Source organism: Lepidochelys kempii, chromosome 4, assembly GCF_965140265.1.
Source record: "Lepidochelys kempii isolate rLepKem1 chromosome 4, rLepKem1.hap2, whole genome shotgun sequence".
NCBI classification, from domain to species: domain Eukaryota; kingdom Metazoa; phylum Chordata; order Testudines; family Cheloniidae; genus Lepidochelys; species Lepidochelys kempii.
The window spans coordinates 96,152,566-96,179,455 of record NC_133259.1 but is presented as its reverse complement, the minus strand read 5'-3'; the positions used below and the strand labels follow the sequence as shown (position 1 = coordinate 96,179,455).

General features: G+C 43.1%; 1 protein-coding gene across 4 annotated transcripts in view; it reads left to right on the top strand.

The window, feature by feature from the left end:
* Nucleotides 1-17,736, top strand: part of CHRNA9 (cholinergic receptor nicotinic alpha 9 subunit) — a 41,136-nt gene extending 23,400 nt beyond the window's left edge. For 2 of the 4 annotated variants that reach the window (XM_073342215.1, XM_073342216.1), the window contains exons 3-6: nucleotides 9,191-9,336; nucleotides 10,162-10,316; nucleotides 11,967-12,499; nucleotides 14,469-17,736. In XM_073342215.1, coding sequence (XP_073198316.1) covers nucleotides 9,223-9,336; nucleotides 10,162-10,316; nucleotides 11,967-12,499; nucleotides 14,469-15,037 — 1,371 coding nt within the window. In that variant the 5' untranslated portion in view covers nucleotides 9,191-9,222 and the 3' untranslated portion in view covers nucleotides 15,038-17,736. Of the gene's footprint in view, nucleotides 1-9,190; nucleotides 9,337-10,161; nucleotides 10,317-11,966; nucleotides 12,500-14,468 lie in introns of those variants that run through there. The other 2 variants (XM_073342217.1, XM_073342218.1) reach the window with 2 other exon arrangements.
* Nucleotides 17,737-26,890: the final 9,154 nt, after the last annotated feature.

Here is a 26,890-nt window from a genome sequence, read left to right as displayed (position 1 = left end):
GTGTGGAGGCTATGGAACTTGGGGAGGAGGGCGGTTGGTTACACAGGGGCTGTAGTGGCAGTCTGTGCTCCAGCTGCCTTTGCTGCAGCTCAACCATACACTGGAGCATACTGGTTACTCTCTTCAGTTCGCCACCACTTACTCTCTTCAGTTCGCCACCACTTACTCTCTTCAGCCTGCCACCTCTCCTCCCAGTCATTTTGTTCTTTCCTGCACTCTGACATTATTTGCCTCCACGCATTCGTCTGTGCTCTGTCAGTGTGGGAAGATAGCATGAGCTCGGAGAACATTTCATCTCGAGTGCATTTTTTTTTTCTTTCTAATCTTCACTAGCCTCTGGGAAGGAGAAGATCCTGTGATCATTGAAACACATGCAGCTGGTGGTGAAAAAAAAAGGGACAGCGGTATTTAAAAAGACACATTTTATAAAACAGTGGCTATACTCTTTCAGGGTAAACCTTGCTGTTAACATTACATACATAGCACATGTGCTTTCATTACAAGGTCGCATTTTGCCTCCCCCCACCACGGGGCTACCCCCTCAACCCTCCCCCCTCCCCATGGCTAACAGCAGGGAACATTTCTGTTTAGCCACAGGCAAACAGCCCAGCAGGAACGGGCTCCTCTGAGTGTCCCCTGAAGAAAAGCACTCTATTTCAACCAGGTGACCATGAATTATATCTCACTCTCCTGAGGATAACACAGAGAGATAAAGAACGGATGTTGTTTGAACGCCAGCAAACATACACTGCAATGCTTTGTTGTGCAATGATTCCCAAGTACGTGTTACTGGCCTGGAGTGGTAAAGTATCCTACCATGAAGGACGCAGTAAGGCTGCCCTCCCCAGAAACCTTTTGCAAAGGCTTTGGGAGTACATCCAGGAGAGCCGCAAATGCCAGGGCAAAGTAATCCTTTCACCTGCTTGCTTTTAAACCATGTATAGTATTTTAAAAGATACACTCACCGGAGGTCCCTTCTCCTCTTGCCGGGTCCAGGAAGCAGCCTTGGGTGGATTCAGGGGATACTGGCTCCAGGTCCAGGGTGAGAAACAGTTCCTGGCTTTCGGGAAAACCGGTTTCTCCACTTGCTTGCTGTGAGCTATCTACAACCTCATCATCATCATCATCTTCTTCGTCCCCAAAACCTGCTTCCGTTTTGCCTCCATCTTCATTGAAGGAGTCAAACAACATGGCTAGGGTAGTGGTGGCTGAACCCCCTAAAATGGCATGCAGCTCATCATATAAGCGGCATGTCTGGGGCTCTGACCCGGAGCGGCCGTTTGCCTCTCTGGTTTTCTGGTAGGCTTGCCTCAGCTCCTTAAGTTTCACGCGGCACTGCTTCGGGTCCCTGTTATGGCTTCTGTCCTTCATGCCTGGGAGATTTTGACAAAGGTTTTGGCATTTCGAAAACTGGAACGGAGTTCTGATAGCACGGATTCCTCTCCCCATACAGCGATCAGATCCCGTACCTCCCGTTCAGTCCATGCTGGAGCTCTTTTGCGATTCTGGGACTCCATCATGGTCACCTCTGCTGATGAGCTCTGCATGGTCACCTGCAGCTTGCCACGCTGGCCAAACAGGAAATGAGATTCAAAAGTTCACGGTTCTTTTCCTGTCTATCTGGCCAGTGCATCTGAGTTGAGAGTGCTGTCCAGAGCGGTCACAATGGAGCACTCTGGGATAGCTCCCGGAGGCCAGTACCGTTGAATTGTGTCCACAGTACCCCAAATTCGAGCCGGCAAGGCCGATTTAAACGCTAATCCACTTGTCAGGGGTGGAGTAAGGAAATCGATTTTAAGAGCCCTTTAAATTGAAATAAAGGGCTTCATCGTGTGGACTGGTGCAGGTTTACATCGATTTAACGCTGCTAAATTCGACCTAAAGTCCTAGTGTAGACCAGGGCTTAGTGTCTTTAGAGAAGCAAGGACACACTTGGCAATTTTCTGTGCTACAGGGAGATAGAAGTGTCTGTAACTATTACTCTGATATTGGTGAGTATTATAAAACTGAAGTGCATATGAAAAGAATTGAGGAAACATAAGTACTATGTGTGGCTGAGTTAAATTTGTTTGTTGGAATGGTAGTGTTAATTCTTTATTATCACTTGGTACCCATTTAGGATTCCATAGTGAACATTAAATGGAATATATATATATGTATGGAATAAATTGAATATATATGTTATATCTTTATCAGGACACTTTGTTGCAAATCTGGGTGTTGGTACAAATAATGTTTGGAGCAGTACACTGAGGGACAGCCCTGTTCATACTCCTGTAATTACAATAAGCTACAGTTGTATGCAGTGGTTTTGTAGCTATGTTGGTCCCAAGATATTCGAGACACAAAGTAGGTTAGATAGTATCTTTTCTTGGACCAGCTGCTGTTGGTGAGAGAGACAAGTTTTTGAACTTACACAGAGCTCTTCTTCATGTCTGGGAAACGTGTTCAGTGTCACAGCTAAATACATAGTGGAACAGATGGTTTAGCATAAGTACAGGAGTATGAACAGTGCTGTCCCTCAAAGTGTACTGCTCCAAACATTATTTGTACCAACGCCCAGATTTGCAACAGAGCGTCCTGATAACGATGTGCTCAATTATGTCAACATTACGTATTTGAGGTATACTGTAGACCGATGTGCTGTAAAATTTGCAGTATAATGCATAAGATTGTCTGATAAAAAATTTATACCTCTTTTGCAATGCAAGTTTTACATTGGAATGGTATAAATCATGTAGCACCTCAAATATAAGAGGAAGCAAGTGTGTTCCCATATGTATTTGTATATATAACAAATATATTCAATTTATTCCATATATAACACACATTTCAAGGGACCATTCAAGGTGAAGTGGCCTGTTAATACACCTCCATTCATAGGGACGGAAGAAAGGTGGGGGTGGGAGGTCAGCGAAGTAGCTGAGGGTAGGATTGTTAGTGGGTTACAGATTGTTGTGATAAGCCATAAATCCAGTGTCTCTATTTTATTTACTCATGATTTTTAGTGTCTAGCAAAGTTATGAATTTAACCTCTCAGGTTTGTCTTTTGAAATTGTTGTGCAGGTTTCTTTTGAGGATGAGGACTGATAGGTGAGATATAGAGTGATCACTTTGTGAAAAGTTTCAGAGTAGCAGCCGTGTCAGTCTGTTTGCAAAAAGAAAAGGAGTACTTGTGGCACCTTAGAGACTAACAAATTTATTTGAGCATAAGCTTTCGTGAGCTACAGCTCACTTCATCGGATGTGAGCTGTCGCTCATGAAAGCTTATGCTCAAATAAATTTGTTAGTCTCTAAGGTGCCACAAGTACTCCTTTTCTTTTTGTGAAAAGTGTTCACCCACAGGTGATATGGTATTTTTGTTTTTTATCATTTTTCTGTACGAGTTCATTTGAGAGCATAGTGACAGGGCCGGTGCAAGGAGATTTCATGCCCTAAAAGAAACTTCCACCTTGCACTGCCCCCCACAGCCCCTGTGGTAGCTCCCCGCCCCTCCCTCTCCGCCCTGAGGTGCCCACCCTGCAGCAGCTCCCCACCACCACCACCCCCCCCGGCCAGGGCAGCCCTCCCTGTGGCAGCTCCCTGCCACTCCCTCCCTCCCCCTCGGCCCGGGGAGCCACGTGCAGCAGATCCCCACCCCAGCTCACCTCTACTCCACCTCCTCCCTGAGCACGCTGCCACTTCTCCCGCCTCCCAATCAGCTGTTTGGCACACAAGCCTGGGAGGGAGAGAAGCACAGCGGGGCGGTGCTCAGGGGAGGAGGCGGAGCAGAGGTGAGCTGGGGTGGGGAGCGGTTCCCCTCTGTACCCCCCCCCATTACTTGCTGCAGGCGGCCCTCCCCGCGCCCCCCTGCCCCAGCTCACCTCTGCTCCACCGCCACCCCCAACCACTTGGCACCCTAGGCGACCGCACATCTCATCCATTTCATCCTCACCCATTACAACTTTACAGTCAACAACAAACACTTTGTCCAAACCATGGGAACAGCCATAGGTACTGGGATGGCTCCTCAATATGCCAACCTCTTCCTGGGCCACCTTGAAGAAGAATTTCTGGATATATGCACCATGAAACCAGTGATATACCTGAGATACATTGATGATATTTTCATCCTATGGACAGACGACTTAAAGTCCCACATAGATTTCCACCACAACTTCATAGCTGTCTTCAACTACCTGAAGGCGAGTTCCAAAGAGGATGAAGCTAGGCTGGTCAAAGTGGTGGCAGATGACAGAACAAGGAGAAATGGTCTCAAGTTGCAGTAGGGGCGGTCTAGGTTGGATATTAGGAAAAACGATTTCACTAAGAGGGTGGTGAAGCACTGGAATGGGTTACCTAGGGAGGTGGTGGAATCTCCATCCTTAAAGGTTTTTAAGGCCCGGCTTGACAAAGTCCTGGCTGGGATGATTTAGTTGGGTGGGATGATTTAGCTTTGAGCAGGTGGGTTGGACTAGATGAGGTCTCTTCCAACCCTAATCTTCTATGATTCTATGACCAAACTCTCTGGAACACTCCCACACCAGCTCAAATTTCCTGGACACCACAATCAGCTTCAGCAATGGAACCCCACAGAAAACTATATGTAAGAAACCCATGGATCACCACATCTATCTTCATAGATCCAGTAACCACTCCAAACACTAAGAAATTTGTAATCTACAGCCAGGCACTCAGATACCACAGTGTTGGGGACACTGGGGCATGGCCACTAGGTAACTCGAGGGGATGGAAGACCACGAGTGTCGATGAAGCCCCCTCGCACTAGGCCCAGGTGTCCTTGGCCCCCCCTCCTGCCTGGAGGCACTCGCAGCAGCTCTGCGTACTAGGCCCAAGTGTCCTTGGCCCCCCCCACCCCGCCTGGAGGCACACACAGCAGTTATGCTGAGAATCTGCAACAGTATGTTGCAGAGTCAGACTGCCTGAAACTAAGCAAGGCCCAACAGGGGAGATATGGAAGAACAATGCTGAATAAAGCAGCTTTATGTATAGTTTAACAAATGATACAGAGAAGCTGGGAACTGGATTGGCTGGCTATATGGATACTTGGGGCAGCTTGCTATTGGACAAGTATGCTGGAAAAAAGGATGTATAAAAGCCTGTGTAACTTCCTGCTCTGTGTGCAGGATTTGAGATTTTATTCTCCCTGTACCTTTTTGCAGCTGCAAATAAACTTTTCTGCTTCTCCACCCCATTGTAATTATTGGGTGTAGCACACCGGGTAACGAACCAACTCAAGCTGTTGTTCAGCCTCTTGGCACTGGGTGCCGGCAACAACAGAATACGCTCTGAGGAAAAAGTGCAGGAAATACACCTTAGCATACTCAAAGCCGCCTTCACCAAACAAGGACACTCCACTAGAGAAGTAAATCGCATCCTGGAACAGGCCAAATACTCCGAGAGAACCTGCTTCAATACAGAAATGCAAACCTCCTCTGATCACACCCCCCTAGTTGTCCACCATACTGGAACCCATATGATCATCAAACTGCTACAACTCATTCTCGATGGGGACCCCAACCTGTAAGAAATCTTTCCTGAACCTCCTCTTCTGGCCTTCAAACAACCCCTAATCTCTGCAATCTCATCAAAAGCAAGCTCCCCACAGACTAGGACACACCAATAGTATCTACTCCCAGCCTAAAGACAAATACACTACAAACTGATGTTTGAGATTCCCTGAGATCACATTGACCTGACAATATCCCTGCTATCCCCTTTAACGCTGTGTGCCTCTGCTTCCTAAAGAGAAAGCAACATGTTACATACAATCTAAGGGCCACCTTGACCTCTCTTATTTCTAAACTACTTATAACCTTTTTCCTTTTGGGAATTCAGCAGATGATGTGACAGAGAGAGAGATATTTCATTACAAGTACTCTTATTGAAATTACTGGTTTTAGCTGTTAAACTTGGCCACAAATCTCAGTGGTGTATGTAGCCAGCGAAGCACATACACTGGTCACATGGTACCAAGAATGCTACTAAAAGGAAAGCATTTTTTTGTTTGGAAATATCCGTTCACTTTCACCAGAAAGAACTGGTGAGTGTAAACTGGTGAGCGCAGTGTATAATCTTATTACACAAGCCAGATGTGCCCTGGCTAAATTCTGTTATTGGTAATTTCATTCTTTTATGTACACTTCCTCTTGCAGTTTCAGCTAGATATATAGTCTTCACTGCCTATTCTAAAATGCGATGGCAAAAATGACGATCTAGTGCCCCTCACTGAATCCTAGTGCTTTTCTTCAAACTGGATTATCCTATATGGAAAGGAGAGAGAGCAAGGTGGAAGTGGACAATGGCCCTATCAGTTGAAAGGCACCTACGATGCCAGCAAACTACAGTTTGACCACAAAGAGAGTAGCGAATTTCTCTGACTAACAATATGAGGAATATAAACAAATGAGTAACACTGGGCCTCCATCAAATTGGCATTGAACTGTCCTGGAAGAATTCTATACTTATGGGGCCAGATTCTGCCACTGTTCCTCATGTTGAGTAGTGACTTACTCTGAAAGAATTTCCCTTGATTTCAGTGGACCTACACAGGCTGAGCTACTGCTTACATAAGGGTGACGGAATCTGATGCAGATTGAGGGAGTGTGAATGGACTATTCTTCATATACTGACTTTCTACTGATGCATTAATAGTAAGAAGAAAGAACCAGTAACACCGTGAAAAGAATGAGATTTACATGAAGTGTTTCCTCGTGATATCCCATCTGTCTGGCTTCTCACTGAGCAGCAGAGCGGGCAGCTCTCAGGTTACCAGGGCAGAGTGGGGTGCGCACTGGGGCCCCGCTCAGGGCACAGGAAACTTGCTGCCGTTGAGAACAGAGCTCTTACCAGCAGCACATCCGTGTCTCCACTGCTTTTGTGCTGCTGCACAACTCATTGGTCTCAGCTTCGGAAGGTGAAAACAATTTTTGTGTTCCTGGAGGAGCAGAGTTACTTCAGGATTCAGAATGAAGAGAAACAGCCTGCCCTTCTGCTGTGTCTCCCTTTGGTTGGTTTTCACAGCAATGATACTTCGAGGTGAGAGCCCTTCCCCATACCAGTGTGCAGCTTAAGGGTTGCTTTATACACTTACGACTTCATCCATCATTCCTTGTGCATCCCCTGACTTCACAGGGCTGAGTGCACAAAAAATGCAGTTTGGGCAGCTGTGGAGCCTCTTAACTGTTTCAAGCTATTTTATTTCATTGCTGAGTAAGCACTGCAGAAATAGAACTATTTTCTGATTGCAGACTGTTGAACCTAAATGCTGTTTAAATGGTTTTATTAGCTTTGATTGCGTTTTTTCCAGTGAAGGTGGCGTTTGAACTGTAGTTAGTCCTGAACTGCACTACTAAATAATTGAACAGCTAAATGGCTGAAGAGTGAGGTACGCTGAAATACTTGCTGCGTACTTGTGTGAATTTAAATTTGCGTAGGTCAGACAAATGTTAACATCCTTGTCCTTTGCTTTTTGAAATCTGTGACTCCATCTAAAGATAATGCAGAAAACACAGAGAAACTTCAGAGGACAAAGCAATCTGTAAACCTATGATTTTAAAGAAAGTATTTCAGTGGATTATCTGTAGAGCCGGATGCATAACAGAATAAAAATCTTTTTCACATATATGCTATTCTTTGGAAAAGTTTGCAAAAATTAATTGAAGGAATTATTCAATGAATGTATTCACTAATTATTCAACCAGCTCTATCCATTGGCCGAATAATGAACAAAATTCATCTAATTTTTTATTCAAACATGAATGCCATAAAAGAGGAGCAAATTTTAGAAGTAGTATTCAACTCTCTCTTGTAGAGAGCAATATTTATGTGTAGGGAGACAGAACAAGCCGTTGGCTAGGGTAGAGGACTGGAAGTCAGACCTGGTTTCTATTCTTAGCTCAGCAACTGAGTGACTGTTTAAGCAAATCACCAGATTTTGAAAAGTATTTAGGCATTGCTGCCCTCAGTGATGCAATAGCTAACTGATTTAGGAGCCTAAATCTCATTTTCAAAAAAGGATTTAGGCACTTGGGAGTCTAAAGCCATTGACAGTTTCTGTGATTTAGGCACCTAAAAGCCTAAATCCCTCTTGAAAATGAGATTTAGGCTCCTAAATCAGGTGTGGGCAAACTACAGCCCACGGGCCGGATCTGGCCTTTGAGCTGTTTTAAGCTGGCCCCTGAGCCACACCACGCGGCTTGGCCCCCCTCCAGCTGGGGCGCAGGGTTGGGGGCCGCACCACGTGGCTCCTGGAAGCCGTGGCATGGCCCTGCTCTGGCTCCTACCTGCTCCAATGGGAGCTGCAGGGGCGGTGCATGCGGACGGGGCAGCATGCAGAGTTGCATAGCCATGCCTCTGCATAGGAGCCACAGAAGGGACATGCCACTGCTTCCGGGAGGCACTTGAGGTAAGCGCCTGAGCCTCTCCCCACACCCCAAGCCCCTACCCCAGCCCTGATCACCCTCCCACTCTCCATACCCCTCAATCCTAGCCCAGAGCCCACTCCTGTACCCCAACCCTCTCATTCCCAGCCCCACCCCAGAGCCTGCACCTCCTGCTGGAACCTACACCCCTTCCCGCACCCCTGCCCCAGTCCTGATCCCCCTCCTGCCCTCTGAACCCCTCAGTCCCAGCCCAGAGCACCCTCCTACACCCCAGACTCCTCACCACCAGCCCCAGTTTTGTAAGCATTCATGGCCCACCGTACAATTTCTATTTCCCGATGTGGCCCTTGGGCCAAAAAGTTTTCCCACCCCTGTCCTAAATCAATTAGCTGTGCTCACATTGCAATGCCTATGCCTGAATTCCTATAAAAATCTGGGCCTTATTCTCTCTGGGCCTTATTTTCCACCATCAATAAAATAGGGATAATGATATTTGTCCTCTTGTGAAAAGGACTGTCGTATCTATGGATGAAAAGGGCTATATTATTGCAGAGTGTTATATAAAATGGGTGTAAAACATTAATGTTATAATATCCATTTAGTTACTACAACATAATGACCTATTCTGCATGGGTCTCATCAGATTTGCTACATGTGTTCTATATTAAATATGATATAGTACAGTATGTGTATATTACCAGCTGGATGGCAGTATGTATTCTAACAGTAACAAAATGCTATTTGGAGCCTTGGGGATAGCATGCACACTACTTAATGTGATATATTTGATATACTATTTGATGTAGGTGTGGAGTCTGCACAAGGAAAATATGCTCAAATGCTATTCAGTGAACTGTTTGGAGACTATTCAAATGCTCTGAGACCAGTGGAAGACACAGATAAAGCACTGAATGTCACCCTTCAGATCACGCTGTCCCAAATTAAAGATATGGTGAGTAACAAGACAGTTCCGTGTTCTAGAAATGTGCAAACTTCCACACCTACAATTTGGAAACTCTTAGAACAGCGTGGGTTTCAGAATTTAAAACTTCATGCCTCACTTGGAGATGTGAGGACAATTTGCATTTTCCTGCATAAAGTGATACATTTAATAATGTTTCTTCATAGGTTTCTGTTCCTAATATGTACTCATCCATTTGCACCGTTATGACCTGACTGGTTAAGATGTTAGACTTCTTTTGTAATAACAATTAGATACTGATTTTTTCAGCATCAAAGCGTTTGTTTTGTCCCTTTGCACTGAAGCAAAAAAAAAAAAAAATTGGGTATCTTATTTTTCTTTATGCCTGTTGTTTTGCAGAAGTAGTAGTTCTTCACAGTTCATGCTGTATCCAGCTTCCAATAAAAAGTCCTAGTTTAGCCCCCCTCCCCCAATAGCTTTTGCTTGGAAAACTGGTTTGGTTCGAAAATTGTCAGATTCACTTTGAAGGCAAAGGAGAATTTGTCTGCAAAGCAGAATGTGTCTGCAAAGAGTGAAGAAAATTCCTCATATGGTTTTTTAATTACGGGTATTTTAAAATAATGTAAACATTAACAGGTGTACTACCAAACTAAGGTCTGAGCCAGCACACCTTTCAGAGAAATCAGTGGGAATTGTCATAGTTGGTTCCTCTGAACTGACATTATAGACTTCTTACCGTACAGTAAGTCTTAGAAGAAACACATTATGTTTATAAAATGAACTCCCCCTGAAACAAAGTGTGTCTTTGTTGAGTCATAGATTAGAAATGTTTATGTATAGAGTAACTCCTTACAGGATGAAAGAAACCAAATTTTGACTGCGTATTTATGGATTCGACAAAGTTGGTATGATGCATATCTCAAGTGGGACAAAGATGAATATGATGGGTTGGATTCTATCAGGATTCCTAGCAACCTGGTATGGAGACCAGACATTGTCCTGTATAACAAGTAAGTACAATTGAGGGGCAGTTTCTTAGCACAACCACATAGTTAGATTTAATATTTTTCTTTTATAAATGAATATATATGAAGAAATTTTCCTATGGGTGAGTTAACCCATAACCATCCACTTCCAGTTTATTGCACCTTCCTTTGGAGTGACTGGATCTGGCCATAAGATATTGGACTAGACAGACCAGTGGTCTCATCTGGTATCGCAATTTCTGTGTTAATATGATGCTGTGAAAGGGGCCTTGAGTCCTACTACTACAGTCTGGTCTCTGCACAAAGTATGTATGGTTTCACTTAAGTTTATTTTTACTGCTTATTAAGAGACTATACTGAGCAAATGTGACTTACGTGAAATTGTGGAGCAGTGGTTTCGAGGTCACTTCAAAACCTTTCTCTGTCCATAAGAGATTAATTTTGAGCATATGTCTGTAGTCCTGTCTACACTTCAGTTACAGCTGAATTAGGAATCAAGATACAATAGGTAACAACATAGTTGGTGCCCTTTCACCCGCTCTGTGGGGCTGTGCCAATGGAGCTTCAGTGTTTAATTTGTGTCAGGGCTTGCCAGGACTTAGCCCTGGCAGTTCTTAGCCCTGGCAGTTCTTAGCCCTGGCAGTTCTTAGTCCCAGCGCCTCTGGGTTTGCCGCCTCAGTTATGAAAGTAAAAAAATTGCTTGAGCCCCAACACCTCTTTCATTACAAATTAAGTACTGGGGAGCTTCCAGATGATTGACTCATTACGTGGAAAAAGTACCCTTTGTTGCTTCTTTAGAAAAGAAGTTGAATGTTTTATAAGGAGAAACTATCTTTCAAAATCTGTTTAAAATTGTTTGCTCAAGCATTTACATTAAAGAGCATGGGTTCACAATATCACCCACTAGAAAGGGGCACCACAAGAGAAAATAAAAACTTTGGAAAAAAATATCTTTACCTGTGTTGTGAATTAATCTAATTTTCAAACATTTATTTACCATTATCTGAGCTAGTTTATTTGTTGTTATGACCGATAGTAAACTAGAACAATCAGTTTTACTAGCACAGTGGTCCCGTATTTAGGCTTTTGGCATGGCAGGGAATGTTTTAATAAGGTAAAATGTAGCCCCAAATGTTTACACTCCATGAGACCAAAAGACACATCTTTGTGTTGCACATGATGTAAAGGGCTCAGGGGTTCCTCACATGGGATAGTTCTAAGGCAGCTTTGCTGGGGAAGCAGCAGAACCAGGCCTAGGTCTGGGAGACCTATGGACTCTGATCTGACTCTGCCTTAACAACAAGGCCATCTTTCTTCTTAATGTTAATTTGTGACAGCCTAAATACTGTAACAAATCCATGGTCATCTAGGATTTCAAGTTTGTTGTTAGTGCTGCACGCTGAACTTTACAGTTGCATCAGGAATAACACTCAAATCCCCTGCTGCAAAAAGCAGAGACTCTTACTGCTTGAGCTAAGGAGAATTTCAGTTATATGTTAGCAGTATTGGATCTTTGACACACAGCTGAGTCTGTCCAATAATAGTCATTATAGTGGCCATACGTAACAGCCAGTACATATTCAGTAAATGATGTGAATTCAGAGGTGTGCTTAATAACTTTATTTTCTGATTTATTTTGTGTTCTAATTTTTTTTTATCATTTTGTCTTTTTAGGGCTGATGATGACTTTTCAGAACCAGTGAACACAAATGTAGTATTGAGATATGATGGAAAAATTACTTGGGATGCACCAGCTATAACAAAGAGCTCATGTGTGGTGGATGTTTCTTATTTTCCCTTTGATGACCAGCAGTGTAACCTTACCTTTGGTTCCTGGACCTACAATGGTAATCAGGTAGACATAATAAATGCTTTGGACAGTGGAGATCTATCTGACTTTATAGAAGATGTGGAGTGGGAGATTCATGGGATGCCAGCTGTTAAGAATGTAATCACTTATGGCTGCTGCTCTGAGCCGTATCCAGATATTACATTCACACTGATCTTGAAAAGGAGGTCTTCCTTCTATATATTTAACCTGCTGCTCCCTTGTGTTTTGATCTCTTTCCTGGCCCCACTGGGATTCTACCTTCCTGCAGATTCTGGGGAAAAAGTGTCGCTTGGCGTTACAGTTCTGCTTGCTCTAACTGTATTTCAGCTAATGGTTGCAGAAAGCATGCCTCCTTCTGAAAATGTGCCCTTGATAGGTGGGTATTTCAGATTTTTATCATGGCTTATAAATAGTGGTTGTATAATGTCAGGGAGATTGTACATCATTAATGGAATCTGGAAAGATAAATATTGTGATGCAAAGTTTCTAAATCCTTGTGCAATACTTCAAATGTGTATGGTACTTGTACAAATATAGTGAAGTTCTATGACAAGATTATTTTTTGCTGCATGGGGATAAACTAATAATAAAACATGGATGTGCTAAAACCTGGGCTGCAGTGTTAATGAAGGAAAATTGAGGGTGAGGTCAGACACTTCAGGATGTCATCTTCATAGGTTCACAAGCTGTAATGGGTCAGTAATTGGCTGAGAGACCACAGGGTGCTCCGGGTACTGGTGTAGTGATTCATTTGGTTGAAGTCTGCTGTCTTGAGACATTGGATGAGAGCATTGTGGGTTGTGTGTTGGAAGCAACAGGGAGTTTGTGGGGGTGAGGATCACGTGACTTGTTGGATGGGAAGAGGGAGAGCTGCAGGGAATGCAGAGTTGTGATGGAGAAGGGGTGAGCACTAAGTCTTCCCTGCCTTCTGCACCGGTTAGACCTGCTATAGCTCACCAGAGATGACCACAAGACATGGGGCGGCAAATCATAGCAACTCTGTCAAGTAGAAAAGCCAGACAAGCATTAGTGCTCCCTATGACTGTTTCTGCACAGCTGAGCTGTGGAACAGCACCTTTGCTATGGCTAGGGGATTGGAGAGGTCAGGGCATGTTGGGTGGGGTGGCACTTTCTCTCCCCTCAGGGCCATAGAAGGAAATCTACTGGCTCAGTTCCATTCCAGACTCTGATCCTGGCTTAAATCCCACAAGCAGCCCCGACTCCAAGGAGCAGGGTCTGGCTGTCGGGGATTTGAGCTAAGGACAGAGGTTATGTGAGGATTTGGGGACAATTCACAGGAGAAGAGGTCAGATGTGGGAGCTGAGGAGCAGCTCAATTATACAGGAGGAGACGGTGGGGGAAGCGCTAGTGTCTTCTCTGGCCCACTTGATGGATATTCTGTGGCTTGTCTGGGAGCGGGAGAACCCTTTTAATACAATCCAGAGCAGGTATGCTGCAGAAGACTTTCCTTATGGTGCAGGTTCCTAGCTTCCCATGAACCATGCAGCCCACTATCCCAGGGTGTAGCTCTCATATAACAACTGGTTCCTAGGTGGCCTGGTTTGAGAACCTGTTAGGTTCTATAGAATCTGAGCACACCTACAGCACAGCTTGTTCTGCCATGCAGAACTAGGACTCCTCCTAACTCCTTTCTTTGGTGAGCCCTAGCTGATCTGTTGGGGAAAACGTAAAGAAGCGTGTATATGCCTTCTTCTCCTGCACAGCTCAGCTTCCAGACTCCCCTTTTCCCCCATTGGTTTTGCCAAGCTGCAGACATTCCCAGCCCCTCATGCATCTGGAAACCCAGAGATGAAAAATGTGATCTTCACTGCTTCTTTGTTGAAAATCAACAGTTATGATAATTTCATATAATCACTTACATGATGGGTGGGCTTTTTTCCAAATTAATTTATGAATTTGGAAAAAAAAGTGGTGTAACAAATGTGAAGTGTGTAAATGTTGATACAAATTTTGTAGGGATCCTAAAAATATGTGAAATTCACTGTGAACATTTTTTAAAAAGACTTTCACATGGTTGCTTTTGAAATTGGGGCATTAGAGAGTGTGAATATTTACCTTGATAATTATGTGGTTATTCTTTTGAAATGGTATAATATGGGTCATGATCAGTGGGAGATTTTATTTGTTTGAATGGACTTAAATGCTATTTTAAGTGGCAAATTCCAATGCAACCATAACTACAGAGCATTAGGATGATTCCAGAATTCTGACCATAGCTTCTCACATTTCACTTTATGTTGTAAGATTTTTGTTCCTTTCTGAAGAGGTGATTTTAACTTGAATAATACTTTTAATATACATTTCCATATTTTTTTACATTACAGGCAAATATTACATAGCAACTATGACAATGATTACAGCATCCACTGCACTGACCATCATTATAATGAATATCCATCACTGTGGAGCAGAAGCCCAACCTGTTCCACAATGGGCCAGAGTGGTTATTTTGGACTACATGTCAAAGATCTTTTTTGTTTATGATGTGGGTGAAAATTGTACAAGTCCACAAAGAGTGAAAGCACAAGAACATAAATTAAGAAAGGATTTTAAGTATCAGAAAAAGCAAGACAGACACGCGGGGGTGACCAGTCAACTTTCCAGGAACAGAAACAATGACAGTGATCTAAAGAAGAAGCTAAATGGACATTTAAATAACAGTAATGGAATTCAATGTGAAAATGCTAAGGATGCTGTTAACTGCTGCTCCTGTTATAAAGTACTGATAAAGAATATTGAGTATATTGCTAATTGCGTCAGAGACCACAAAGCAAACCGCGCGAAAGGAATTGAGTGGAAAAAGGTAGCAAAAGTGATGGACAGATTCTTCATGTGGACTTTTTTTATTATGGTCTTTTTCATGAGCTTCCTGATTATTGGCAAAGCAATTTAACTGAAGATACTAGAGTGTATTTATTTTTATGTATGAAGGAATGTTTAGCTAGTTTGCCTTGATGGTACTTTGTTACTGAGGGATGTATCTGAGGTTTCTGTATCTTTAATTCTGTAAAAACAAACAAAATAATTTGAGAGATTGTCATTACGTGAGTCATCTTGTCAGAATGATTCCATCAGATCAGAGGCATCCAAACTTTGCTCAGCTAAGGTCATATTAGCAACTTGCCAGGAGTTAAGGGCGGAGTCTAACATGCATTAAACTAACAGTTGTAACTGCCATTATCTGTAACATGGAAGTGCACCCTATGAAAGAGCGCTGGACAAGTATGTTGTACTCTGTCTTGGTTAAAACAGGTTATGGCCTTGGATTGGCTCAGGAAGGAGCATTGTGTCCTAGGAGCAGTGATCCCAATGGGATGCACCCCCATATTAAAGATAATAGAATTCCAAGGGCTACATTTAATCTGTGGCCTGCAGTGTGGCCAACTTGCTGTGTGCTAGATGGAAAAACACACTCTAAATGTGAATATTTGACAATTCCCCTGAGACTTTCCCTGCCTAGCTGCTGCTATCTCTTCCTCCCTCTTTCACTCCCTCATTTTGCCTCATCCTTTTCTTCTGGCTTCTTCCAATGAATGTTCAAACATGTTTATGTCCTAACACCCACCTGCCTCTAACTACTGTCCCATCTCCTTCTTCCCCTCTCAATTCTTTGAACTGGTTAAAAACAATAGCTACCTTGATTTCCCTCCAGCTAATTCTTGCCTGGATCCCTTCCGGTATTAATTTTTTACGCCATCAAAACCGGGCTCACCATGATTTCTAGGACTTTTTTCTGGCTAAGTCTTGCATCCTCTTCCCTATCATTCTCCTTGAACCTTGTTTTTTCCTACCCCCCCCCCGACGTTCTGGTTAAACTTGGATTTAAACTTGGAGAGTGGTCAGTTTGGATGAGCTATTGCCAGCAGGAGAGTGAGTGAGTGTGTGTGTGTGTGTCCCCGGGGGGGGGGGGGTGAGAGAGCCTGGATTTGTGCTGGACATGGCCCACCTTGATTACCATGCACATTGTAGGGAGAGTGGTCACTTTGGATGAGCTATTACCAGCAGGAGAGTGAGTTTGTGTGTGTATGGGGGTGGGGGGGTGAGAAAACCTGGATTTGTGCTGGAAATGGCCCACCTTGATTATCATGCACATTGCAGGGAGAGTGGTCACTTTGGATGAGCTTTTACCAGCAGGAGAGTGAGTTTGTGTGTGTGGTTTTTGGAGGGGGGTGAGGGAGTGAGAGAACCTGGATTTGTGCAGGAAATGGCCCACCTTGATTATCATGCACATTGTGAAGAGAGTTGTCACTTTGGATGGGCTATTACCAGCAGGAGAGTGAGTTTGTGTGTAGGGGGGTGGAGGGTGAGAAAACCTGGATTTGTGCTGGAAATGGCCCAACTTGATGATCACTTTAGATAAGCTATTACCAGCAGGACAGTGGGGTGGGAGGAGATATTGTTTCATGATCTCTGTGTGTATATAATATCTGCTGCAATTTCCACGGTATGCATCCGATGAAGTGAGCTGTAGCTCACGAAAGCTCATGCTCAAATAAATTGGTTAGTCTCTAAGGTGCCACAAGTACTCCTTTTCTTTTTGCGAATACAGACTAACATGGCTGTTACTCTGAAACTTGAACTTTCTGCTGCCTTTGATGCTGTTTCCCTATTTTCTTCTTGATTCTACATCTTCCCCTGTATTTGCACAGTTTAAAGATGTACTGTATGGGGGTGGGAGGGGAGCTGATCCTGTCTGGAACCTTTAGGTACTACCCTAATACTGCTAAAGCATGGAGTTGTGACTTCAGCTCTTTGTTCAACATTGCTCATTCTGTTACTTCATCCTCCCACCCATCCCATCTCATTTATCTATCTTGCCCATTTGTTGCATCCTGTTTTGATATCTAGATTGTAAACTCGCTGGGCTAGGATCTGTTTTCTTTGGCACTTGCCTATGCAACATCTAGCACAATAGGTGTGATTATCGGGCGACTCCCTTTACTCTAGTACAAATCATAAATTTTAAACAGTTTTATTAAACTGATGTGACAGTCAGCCAATTGACTATACAAAACTGTCTCCTTGCTCAGCACATCTACTGCTTGTGTGTTTGTTTGCTTTATGGACAAACAATTCTTTTAATGCTTTTTACTCCTTTTAGCCCTGCAGACCTTGTATGCCTAAGGAAGATTCCCCTTGCAGTGAAGCTAGAAGCTGATACACGAGGCATACCGAAGGCAAGTGAATGACCTTTACTAAGCACCTTGAGCTTTGAAACCATGATATTCTAGATGCAGTGAGAGACGCAGAATGACACTGAAATGGATCCCAGTCAAAAGTTCATGTGACAACACTCATTTTCATAATTGTTGCAACTAATATGAGTGCACCAGTGAAGATTTAATTTAAGATGCTGAGGAGTCAGACAGCAGAGCGTTGTCATTGTTATCCAAAAACTCACTGGAAGAAAGGGATTTGTATTATCATGTAAATGATACACTGAATTCTTAATGACTGGTTTTGTCTCTTGTGTGGAATAATTAAAGCTGTGAGCCTATCTGGATTCTCATACATAATGCAAGCCATAAAAGCCTAGGTTCTAGTGTAAAGATAATTTGAGTAGCTATCAGAGTAAACTAAGTATCTGACGAAGTATTGGAAGTTCTTTGTACCACACCATGAGTTCCCTGGAAATCAGGCACTTTCTGTTACATATTCTATTCAGAAGTCAAACTGTACATTTTCACAGTGCAGACAGATGGCACCATCCATTTGCTGTGGACGTCAATGCTTAGCTTTATGGCATATGTCTGAGGAAATGAATGTGTTCTATGCCATGGAAAAAATACTGTCCAAAGGTATGGGAAGAGGAGAAATATTGAAGATGAGGCTAAAATGTTGAGAGACTTCAAACTGCATTCAAATATGCATGCATCATTTCATACACAATATTTGCACTCATAAGTGCACTAGCTGTAAAATTTACATGTGCAAATATAAGTGTGCAGATATCTGTGGAGCTTGTGCTTTTTGAAATAAAAATTGTGCCCCTGTTTTTCTCCTTCAAGGAATGTAAGGGTTAGAATATTTTGCACTTCCCTACTACCTTCTGTTTGACGATCTGAAAGCATGAGAGAATTACCTCCCTCACAGGAATGGTGTTAAGGAGTGACTTGATTACAGTCTAACAACGTACATGGGAGACAAAATTAGATAAAAGAGGGGGCTCTTCACTCCAGCAGACAAATGTATAACAAGATCCAATGGTTGGTAGGTGGCTAGATTAGAAATAAGGTGCAAATTTTTAACAATGAGGGTAATTAACTATTGAAACAATTTACCCAGCGTTGGGATGGATTCTCTATCACTGGAAATCTTTAAATAAAGACTGGATGTTTTTTCTTACAGATATACTCCAGTTCAACTTCAGCTATTGGACTTGAAGCAGGAATTAATTAAATCCTAAGGCCTCTGTTATATAGGAAGTCAGACTAGATCATCACAGTGGTTCTTACTAGTCTTAAAATCTAAGCGAATCTGACCTTGGGCAGGTGACGGTGAAACTGAGGCACAGAGAGGTTATGTGACCTGCCCAAGGTCTCTCACAATGTCTGTAGCAGAAAATGAAACAGAAAGCATATGTCCTGACATGACTGACCTCCACTGCTGTGTATTACCTCCCCAAAATCCTTCTAGCCTTTCTAGACTCCTAAGCACTGCATACAGCCTGTGGAATCTGGGAGGTCATTTCTCTTTTAATTCTTCCACTACTCTGGTATCTTATGTCTGTTATAAGTGCTGCCCTATCATAATTTCTATTCCCAGATGTGGTCTTCGGGCCAAAAAGTTTGCCCACTCCTGGTTTAAAGTACTAGTAACTCTGCGGAGGAGAGCTGGGAGTCTCCTGTTTTAAAAGAGTGACTGTTTGATGTACAATCCAGTTGCAGGAGGAGGGCTGGGACCTCCTGAACTGTGGCAAGAAAACCTATTGGGGCTCTAATATGGGCCCAGAGTGGGTGTGAACCTGAGCAACCAAGAAGTGAGTTAATTGTTAAACCAGAACCACAGATGGAATATAGGTTTTTAACTAATCTGGCCTGGGTAATTGATTGAAAAAACCTGAGTGGGTGCTGTGTATAAGGCATCTGCAAGGGGGCATGCCTGAGAGCAGTGCATGACACCTGCCTTCTCTTGTGTAACAGAACTGTTCTAGTTATACTGCCAGGAACTCCTCCTGTGGGATCTGCCCCAAAGGAGGTAAAACCCAGGAGTAGAAATCCTGCAAGGTGGGGTTTTCAGAGAACCAGAATCACATAGCCTGTAAGTGAAAATTACATACCAACATCATACACATTTGTAGTAATAATAGCATAGTTGCTAATAGTCAGCTCATACATTCCAGACCAATACACTAACTGCAAACATCTCTCATATTGCATAGAGTAAAAATTGTCCTAGACCACATCAACCGAGAGCATTGGGAATCTAAATTGTATACAATATTTTTAGTGTTGAATGAAGACCGAGGAATCTAATATTCTCGTTGTCTCGCTTTCCTTCTCCCCTTCCCTTTTTATGTGTCTTTCACACACTTCCAATAATCTTTGAAGACTAAATAATACAATGATGAATGTATGTGATTACAATAATAAAGAGAAATATATATTAATGCACTCAGGTGAGAAGCCTTGTTGAGAATTAAGACTGTAGGATGACATTCTGGTTCTATTTGCTCAGAAGGACAATGAAGGCTGTAAATATTGTTTGTGATCTGTATGCTGTGCCCTGAGTATGCTGTACTTTTAAGTACTGTGGGCTGGTAGGGAGGGGGGCTGTCCCAGCAGGATCTCTGGGCAGCTTTGCAGTGCACTGCTAGCTGAAACAGAGGCCCACTCCAGTCCTCCTTATATTAGGGAGGCTTATGCTGACAGTAGCTCTCACCTTGTATAGTCTTTTTGCTTAGGGAAATGTAACGGATACATTATTCCTGATGACTTACAGGCAGCAATGAGAGGCTCTAGGTGCCTGTTTTCTCTCTGACTCCTTCCTGCACAGCCTGATAGTCTAAGCTGTTGTAGGGGCAAGGTTGCGGAAGATTGGCAAGGAGCTAAGTGGTGGACTGAGTATGTGACTGGAGGTAAGTGGAGGATGCAGGCAGTTTCAATGAACTTTGTCCGACAGACCCTGCCAAAAGATACTGTAGCATAGCTCAGCATATTTTTGCCTGTAAACAAGTCCGTTTATGTAATAAGCATAAATCGTACATATAAGAATGTAGCCAGCTGTGACCCCATGTAACCCCAAGATAAGCACAGAGATTATAGTGCCACAGAGGACTCCTCCCCCCACCCCCCTGCGGAGTCCTGCCTGGTCAGCTGTCCCGAATGGCCAGAGTCCCCTGCAGCCCCTCTGCGCATCCTAGGGACTCCCCGTGCAGATTGGAGCTTAAGTTCTTCCTTCCTTCAATAAAGCATAGTTTACTATTCTTAGGCCTGAGTGTCCTCCTTTTGCTGGTATCTCCCCCCCGCCTAGCCCTTGCAGGCACAGCTGTCTACTCATTAAAAGCTTGTTAAAGAAAGACAAGCTCCAAACAGTCTGGTGTAGGGCATTTTGCAATTGAAATACTAACAATAGCAATCCAAAGAGCATTATTGTTCATTATCATTTTGTGGGCAAATCCAGCCCCTGATGGGAATTGTTCAAGCATTATGACAGAATGTAGTTCTGAGGGGCTTCAACGTTCTAACAAGCTGAAGTAGACGAGAAGGAAAGGAACAAAACAGAAGAATAATATAATGCTGAATTAGCCCATGAAAAGCTTACAAATGGTGGAATATAATGTCCAGAGCTGCCAGCAAATAGTGTTATTGCCAACAGGAGTTTGCATTTTCAACCCAAGTGTTGATAATTTGTAATGTAATCTGAACTTCAATCTGTGGCCCAACCAATGGGGAGCAATATCAGACTTCATTTGGTCTGTCATGATTTTGTCCTCACTAATATATTAAAAATGAATGTTTTTTCTTTCTCATGTATTCTTCATCTGAATGGCCAGGGAATGATGATGGTTTACTTCTTTTCCCAAGCATGACTGATAGATATTTATTTTTAACCTCACATCAGTATTCAAAAGTGGGGGTTTCATGTTATACTTTCTTTGGGTTGGAGATGTTCATTACCCATCAGACCCTCCAAACACTTATTTTAATAAATTACTGTGTTTGTTCTTGGTTAACTCTCAGTGGTTAATTTGCATTCTGACTGGCTGTTTGACCTAGTTGTTTAATTTCTTCTGATTCTTGGTTGTAAGACACTGAGATGCTGAAGTTTCTTCATCTCATTTATTTATATTAAAGTAGCACCTAGAGGCCCCAGCCAGGATTAGGACCTCATTTTGTTAGGCACACAGACTAAGAGACAGTTACTGTCCCAAAGAGTTTACAATCTAAAAAGGGAAAACCAGATTTAGGATGGGAGAAAAGGAATATATTTTCTTCCCTATTCTACAGATGGAAAACTGAGTTGCAGAGAAACCATGGTGTGACAAGGGATATGCAAGAAATCTGTGGCAACACTGACAACTGGACTTAAACCTCCTTTCTCCTAGCCCAGGACCTTAACCACCATCCTGAATACAGACCATCCTGCCCCCATCCCCCATCTTCTGCCTGGATTTTGCTATTACAAGATTATGTCCCATGGAAGGTCTTCCATCCAATGAGCCTTTACTTTGAGATCATAATTTGATTTCCCATAGAAACTTGTAAAATTTCAATACTACACATGTTGGTTCGGCACCATAATCTGAGGGGGGGTGTGTGTCAATCTCCATGCTGCTACTTGTGATGAAAGGGTATAGAATGGACGCTATTTTCCCGACACAGTACAGGAAACCTGTAATCACTGGCACATTTGTCACCTTGTTCACATACTACTGCAACTCTTCACATAAAGCCATGCGAATTTCCATCACAACAGCACCCACCATGACACCTCAATCCTCACTGGTATCCAGTTGACTGACACCTACCTGGGGAAGCCAGCTTCTACAGCATAGCTGCTTTTTCCCCCTGCAGTTAGTGGTGCTTACTAACTAAACTGACCAGCACAACAGTGGTCTAGCATGACAGTGTTTGGGTGAGCTTCCTTCAGATGTACAAAAATGCGTCGATTCAGAAATTCTGTAGTCACAGCTGTTCATCCCAGGTTTCAGACAACTCAGTCCCAACAATCTGTAGACATGAGCTAAACCCAAAAATGGCACTCTACCCAGTGAACCTCATCTTGAAGCAGGGCATGAAGCTGGCATCTCCATGTCTGAAGGGTATGAATCTTGTATCACGAGTTAGATTAACTACTGGTCTCAAACTTTGGTTCTCCACAGGTACCACAACCCTCTTCACTACCTCTTCTGAGTTGTGTGAGATTAGTTTTCAAGGACTCCAACAGAAATGTATCTAGCTGAACAAGGAGCATGTTCCAGTTTTTGGCCTACCTCACTCTTTGAGACAATACCTTGGAAACTACAATGGATTATAGGAAGAATTCACTCCTCCCTCAATCCCCTTGGGTATCTCATTTGGCTCTTCAAAATCTCCCACAAGTCACTGCAGTGATGCAAGAAGCTGTGAGATAGGGTATCCAGAATGCAGTACAACTGTAGTGATGGACTGAGAACTAGGATGGACATAGCGCGACATGCATCTAGTAGCTGATAACTAATATGAATGCACTGTGCAAATGATACACTGGTGGAATTCCACTGATGCAATTCAGTTTTTTAGTGTAGTAAATAGTGCAGATCTCCCTGTTCTGTTTTGATTGGTGTAGGTTAGCATTTGTGAGTCTCCAGGAAGATGACTCAGGGATATGAATGAGGAGAGGGTGGGATCTTGGTGCACTGGGATTTGATCCATGCATAGGGGCCAGAACAGGAGACATGGAGGCTGCATGTTGAAGGTATGTCTACATTGCATTGTAGACCTGGGTTTGTGGGACTTGGGCTTGTGGACTTGGTGGTCCCATGCTTGAGCATCCACACTGCATTGTAAACCTGGGATTACAATTGCTGGACTGGGCCTCAGCCATGCTAATGCATCCATATTACGCAGGCTTTCTGACTAGGGGCTGTGGCCACACTGCAAAATGACAGGGCTTGGACCTGACTCACAAGGGCTTAGTGCTTGCCGACCTAAGTCAGACTGATTTATGTGTGGGTGGAAGGGAGGAGCTTGGGCTCAAATCTAAGTCAGAGCCCAGGCCTAGTGCAGTGTATAGTCAAACCTGGAGATACATACCAAGCAAAGAGAAAACATACCAAGAAACAGATTAGACATTGAGTTTGGGTGCAGGGGGGAGTTGGAGTTGGGCAGGACTTTGAAGGTAGAGATGAGAAGTTTAAACTTTATTACAGTGAGCAAAAAGAAGCCGGTGGAGGGATTAAGAGTGGGGACTGACATGGTCTGAACAGGTAAGGAAGATCAGTTCAGCAGCTATGTTCAAGACAAACTGGAAGTGAGTGATATTGGCGATACATCCTATGAAGAAAGAAAAGGAGTACTTGTGGCACCTTAGAGACTAACCAATTTATTTGAGCATGAGCTTTCGTGAGCTACAGCTCACTTCATCAGATGCATCTGATGAAGTGAGCTGTAGCTCACGAAAGCTCATGCTCAAATAAATTGGTTAGTCTCTAAGGTGCCACAAGTACTCCTTTTCTTTTTGCGAATACAGACTAACACGGCTGTTATCCTATGAAGAAATAATTTGTCTGACCTCCGGATTGAACTGTGTGAATGCCTCAGGGCTCGGTCCTAGATCCGCATTAATTTTTGTGTTGACAACCTGTTAATTAACATGACAAAACTCACAACTGCTATTGATGATGCTCAGATTGTTTTTCTCTCTTTCCCCATAGTTCTGAGAATATTCACCTTCTCTCACAATGATTGACATATGTATTAACATAGTGAATACATCAGAGTTCCCCTAGGCTGAATACAGATAAAAGTGAGGCCTTGTTCCTAGACTTCAATGCCATCCCCCAGTTCCTGTTTCTTCAAGGTGAAGTCTTCTTGCATCATGGTGAGTAGTGAGGATTCTTGGTTTTGGATTCTGATGTACACTTTGCTTCTCATGTTAGTTCTGTTGCTAGATCCTTTAAATTGAATTTGTTTAATATTAATTAATATATATATATATTATATATATTAATATATCAAACAGATGTAATTATTCAGCTATACCTGCTGCTAAAATGTCTGTTCTCAAGTAATATTTTGCCTTAACTAGTATAATCTTGCTGGTCTTCCCTCTTCTTCTGGCCACTATCTGAAAGCTCTTCAGGTTTGGTGCTCTTACTTGTACTTTCCATTTTGGTATGGCTCGACTGTCTATTTGCTACTTCTGAAACTGAGAATCAAGTTTAAAATGTTACTACTGACTTTTAAAATGTTGGTCCTTTCTTTGAAACTGCATGTAACCAAATCTTCTCAGAGTTTACATTTATGCAATCCCTCTGAAGTCCATGAGATTGTGTCAATGTGCCAGACTGGAATTTGGTCCTATATTTTATTAATAATGCTAAAATACATATGAGACAATATGATATTATGACGAAGGCAGGGTGCACTGTTTTTTCTTTGGTGGGCAAGGGATTAACCTCAGCTCTGCTCTCCCTGTCTTTTGTACAAGAGCTCAGTAAAAGAGTTTTTTTTTCTTTTCTGCTTATTTATATTATAAACGTCTGTTTCTTAAGGACAACACATTGCTGGCTTTTGTTTTGTTCTGCTGAGTCGTTCCACCAACTACAAGCACATAAAATTATGAGGGTCCAAAATCTTCAAAAGTGGTTTGTGAGTTTGTATGTGTAACTCCCACTTTTGTACCTGCAGTCATGGCATTGGCACAGGCAAATCACGTTGGTTGGCGCTCAACAACTAGATCAGCACAAGCAAGTGCAGTAACTGGACAAAGCAAGTGCAACTTCCGGACAAAAACAGCCCCTTCCTCTGCAGGAGTTTGCACCTCCTTTGTGGTGTGAAACTTAGCACCACAGTGGCTCCTAGTGTGTAGGTATGAGTGTGCTCTGGACCACAGATGGTGTGGGAGCAAGGGTAGTTGATTCACTGTTATAGCACTGTTATAGCAGATCCTCATGTTTTTTCATGCACATCAGGATGGCAGGTTTGGGGGTGTGGCATTGGCCATGGAGCTGTTCTGCAGCCTGTCATGAGGACACAGGCAATTTCTTTTCTCTCTTCTCCCTGAAAAGAAGGCTACACAGTGGGTGTGAGCTGGATGGTAGAATTGGAACTTTAGGGGCCACGTTGAGATCAAGCCCAAATATGACTGAATAGTCAAGCAGGTTGGTGACTGCAGCATGGGTAGGTAAGTGCAGACCTGCACTCAGCTAAAGGTGCAGTTGATCTTTTGGAATCTAATAATCTGACTCATGGTCGCTTCTGGCCTCAGAGTCTATCACAATCATCTAGTCTGACCTCCTGTATACTGCAAGCCACAGAACCTTGCCCTCCCATTCAAGCAGTAGGTCCATCACCTCTAGGTGTGTTACTGAAATCTTCTAACCTTGATTTAAAAACTTTAAGTTACACAGAAACCACCATTTATACTAGTTCAGACCAGCAAGTGGCCCACGCTCCATGCTGCAGAGAAAGGCAAAAGGCCACCAGGGTCTATGTCAATCTGACTTGGGAGAAGGTTCCTTCCCAACCCTAAATATCGTAATCAGACCCTGAATATGTGGGCATGACCCACCACCCAGACACCTGGGAAAGAATTCTCTGTAGTAACTCAGAGACATCCCAATCTAGTGTCCCATCTTCAGCCATTGAAGATATTTACTAATAGCAGTCGTGGATGGGCCATATACCATTGTAGGCAACCTCATCATATCAACACCTCCATAAACTTATCAAGCTCTATCTTACAAGAAGTTAGGTTTTTTGTCCCCTCTACTCCCCTTGGAAGTGCGTTTCAGAACTTCACTCCTCTGGTGGTTAGAAACCTTCTTCTAATTTCAAGTCTAAATTTATTGACGGCAAATTTATATCCATTTATTCTTGTGCTAATATCGGCCCTTAACTTAAATAACTCTTCTCCCTGGCTGGTGTTTATCCTGCTGATGTATTTATAAAGAGCAATCATATGTCATCAAAGCCTTCATTGTGTTGGACTAAACAAGCCAAGCTGCTTAAGCCTCCTTTTGTAAGGTAGGTACTCCATTCCTCTGATCATCCTCGTAGTCCTTCTCTGCACCTGTTCCAATCTGAAATCATTGTTCTTAAACATGGAAGACCTGAACTGCACACAGTATTCCAGATGAGGTTTCACCAGTGCCTTGTATAATGGTAATCCCTGTCTTTGCTGGAAATACCTCGCCTGATGCATCCTCGGACTCCATGAGCCTTTTTCACGGCTACATCATATTTCTGTGATCTACTAATAGACCAAGATCTTTCTCCTTCTCTGTTGCTTCTAAGTAAGTCCCTAGCTTATAGCAAAAATTCTTGTTAGTCACTACGTGCACGTTCTTAGAATCATAGAATATCAGGGTTGGAAGGGACCTCAGGAGGTCATCTAGTCCAACCCCCTGCTCAAAGCAGGACCAGTCCCCAACTAAATCATCCCAGCCAGGGCTTTGTCAAGCCTGACCTTAAAAACTTCTAAGGAAGGAGATTCCACCACCTCCCTAGGTAACGCATTCCAAGTGTTTCACCACCCTCCTAGTGAAAAAGTTCTTCCTAATATCCAACCTAAACCTCCCCCACTGCAACTTGAGACTATT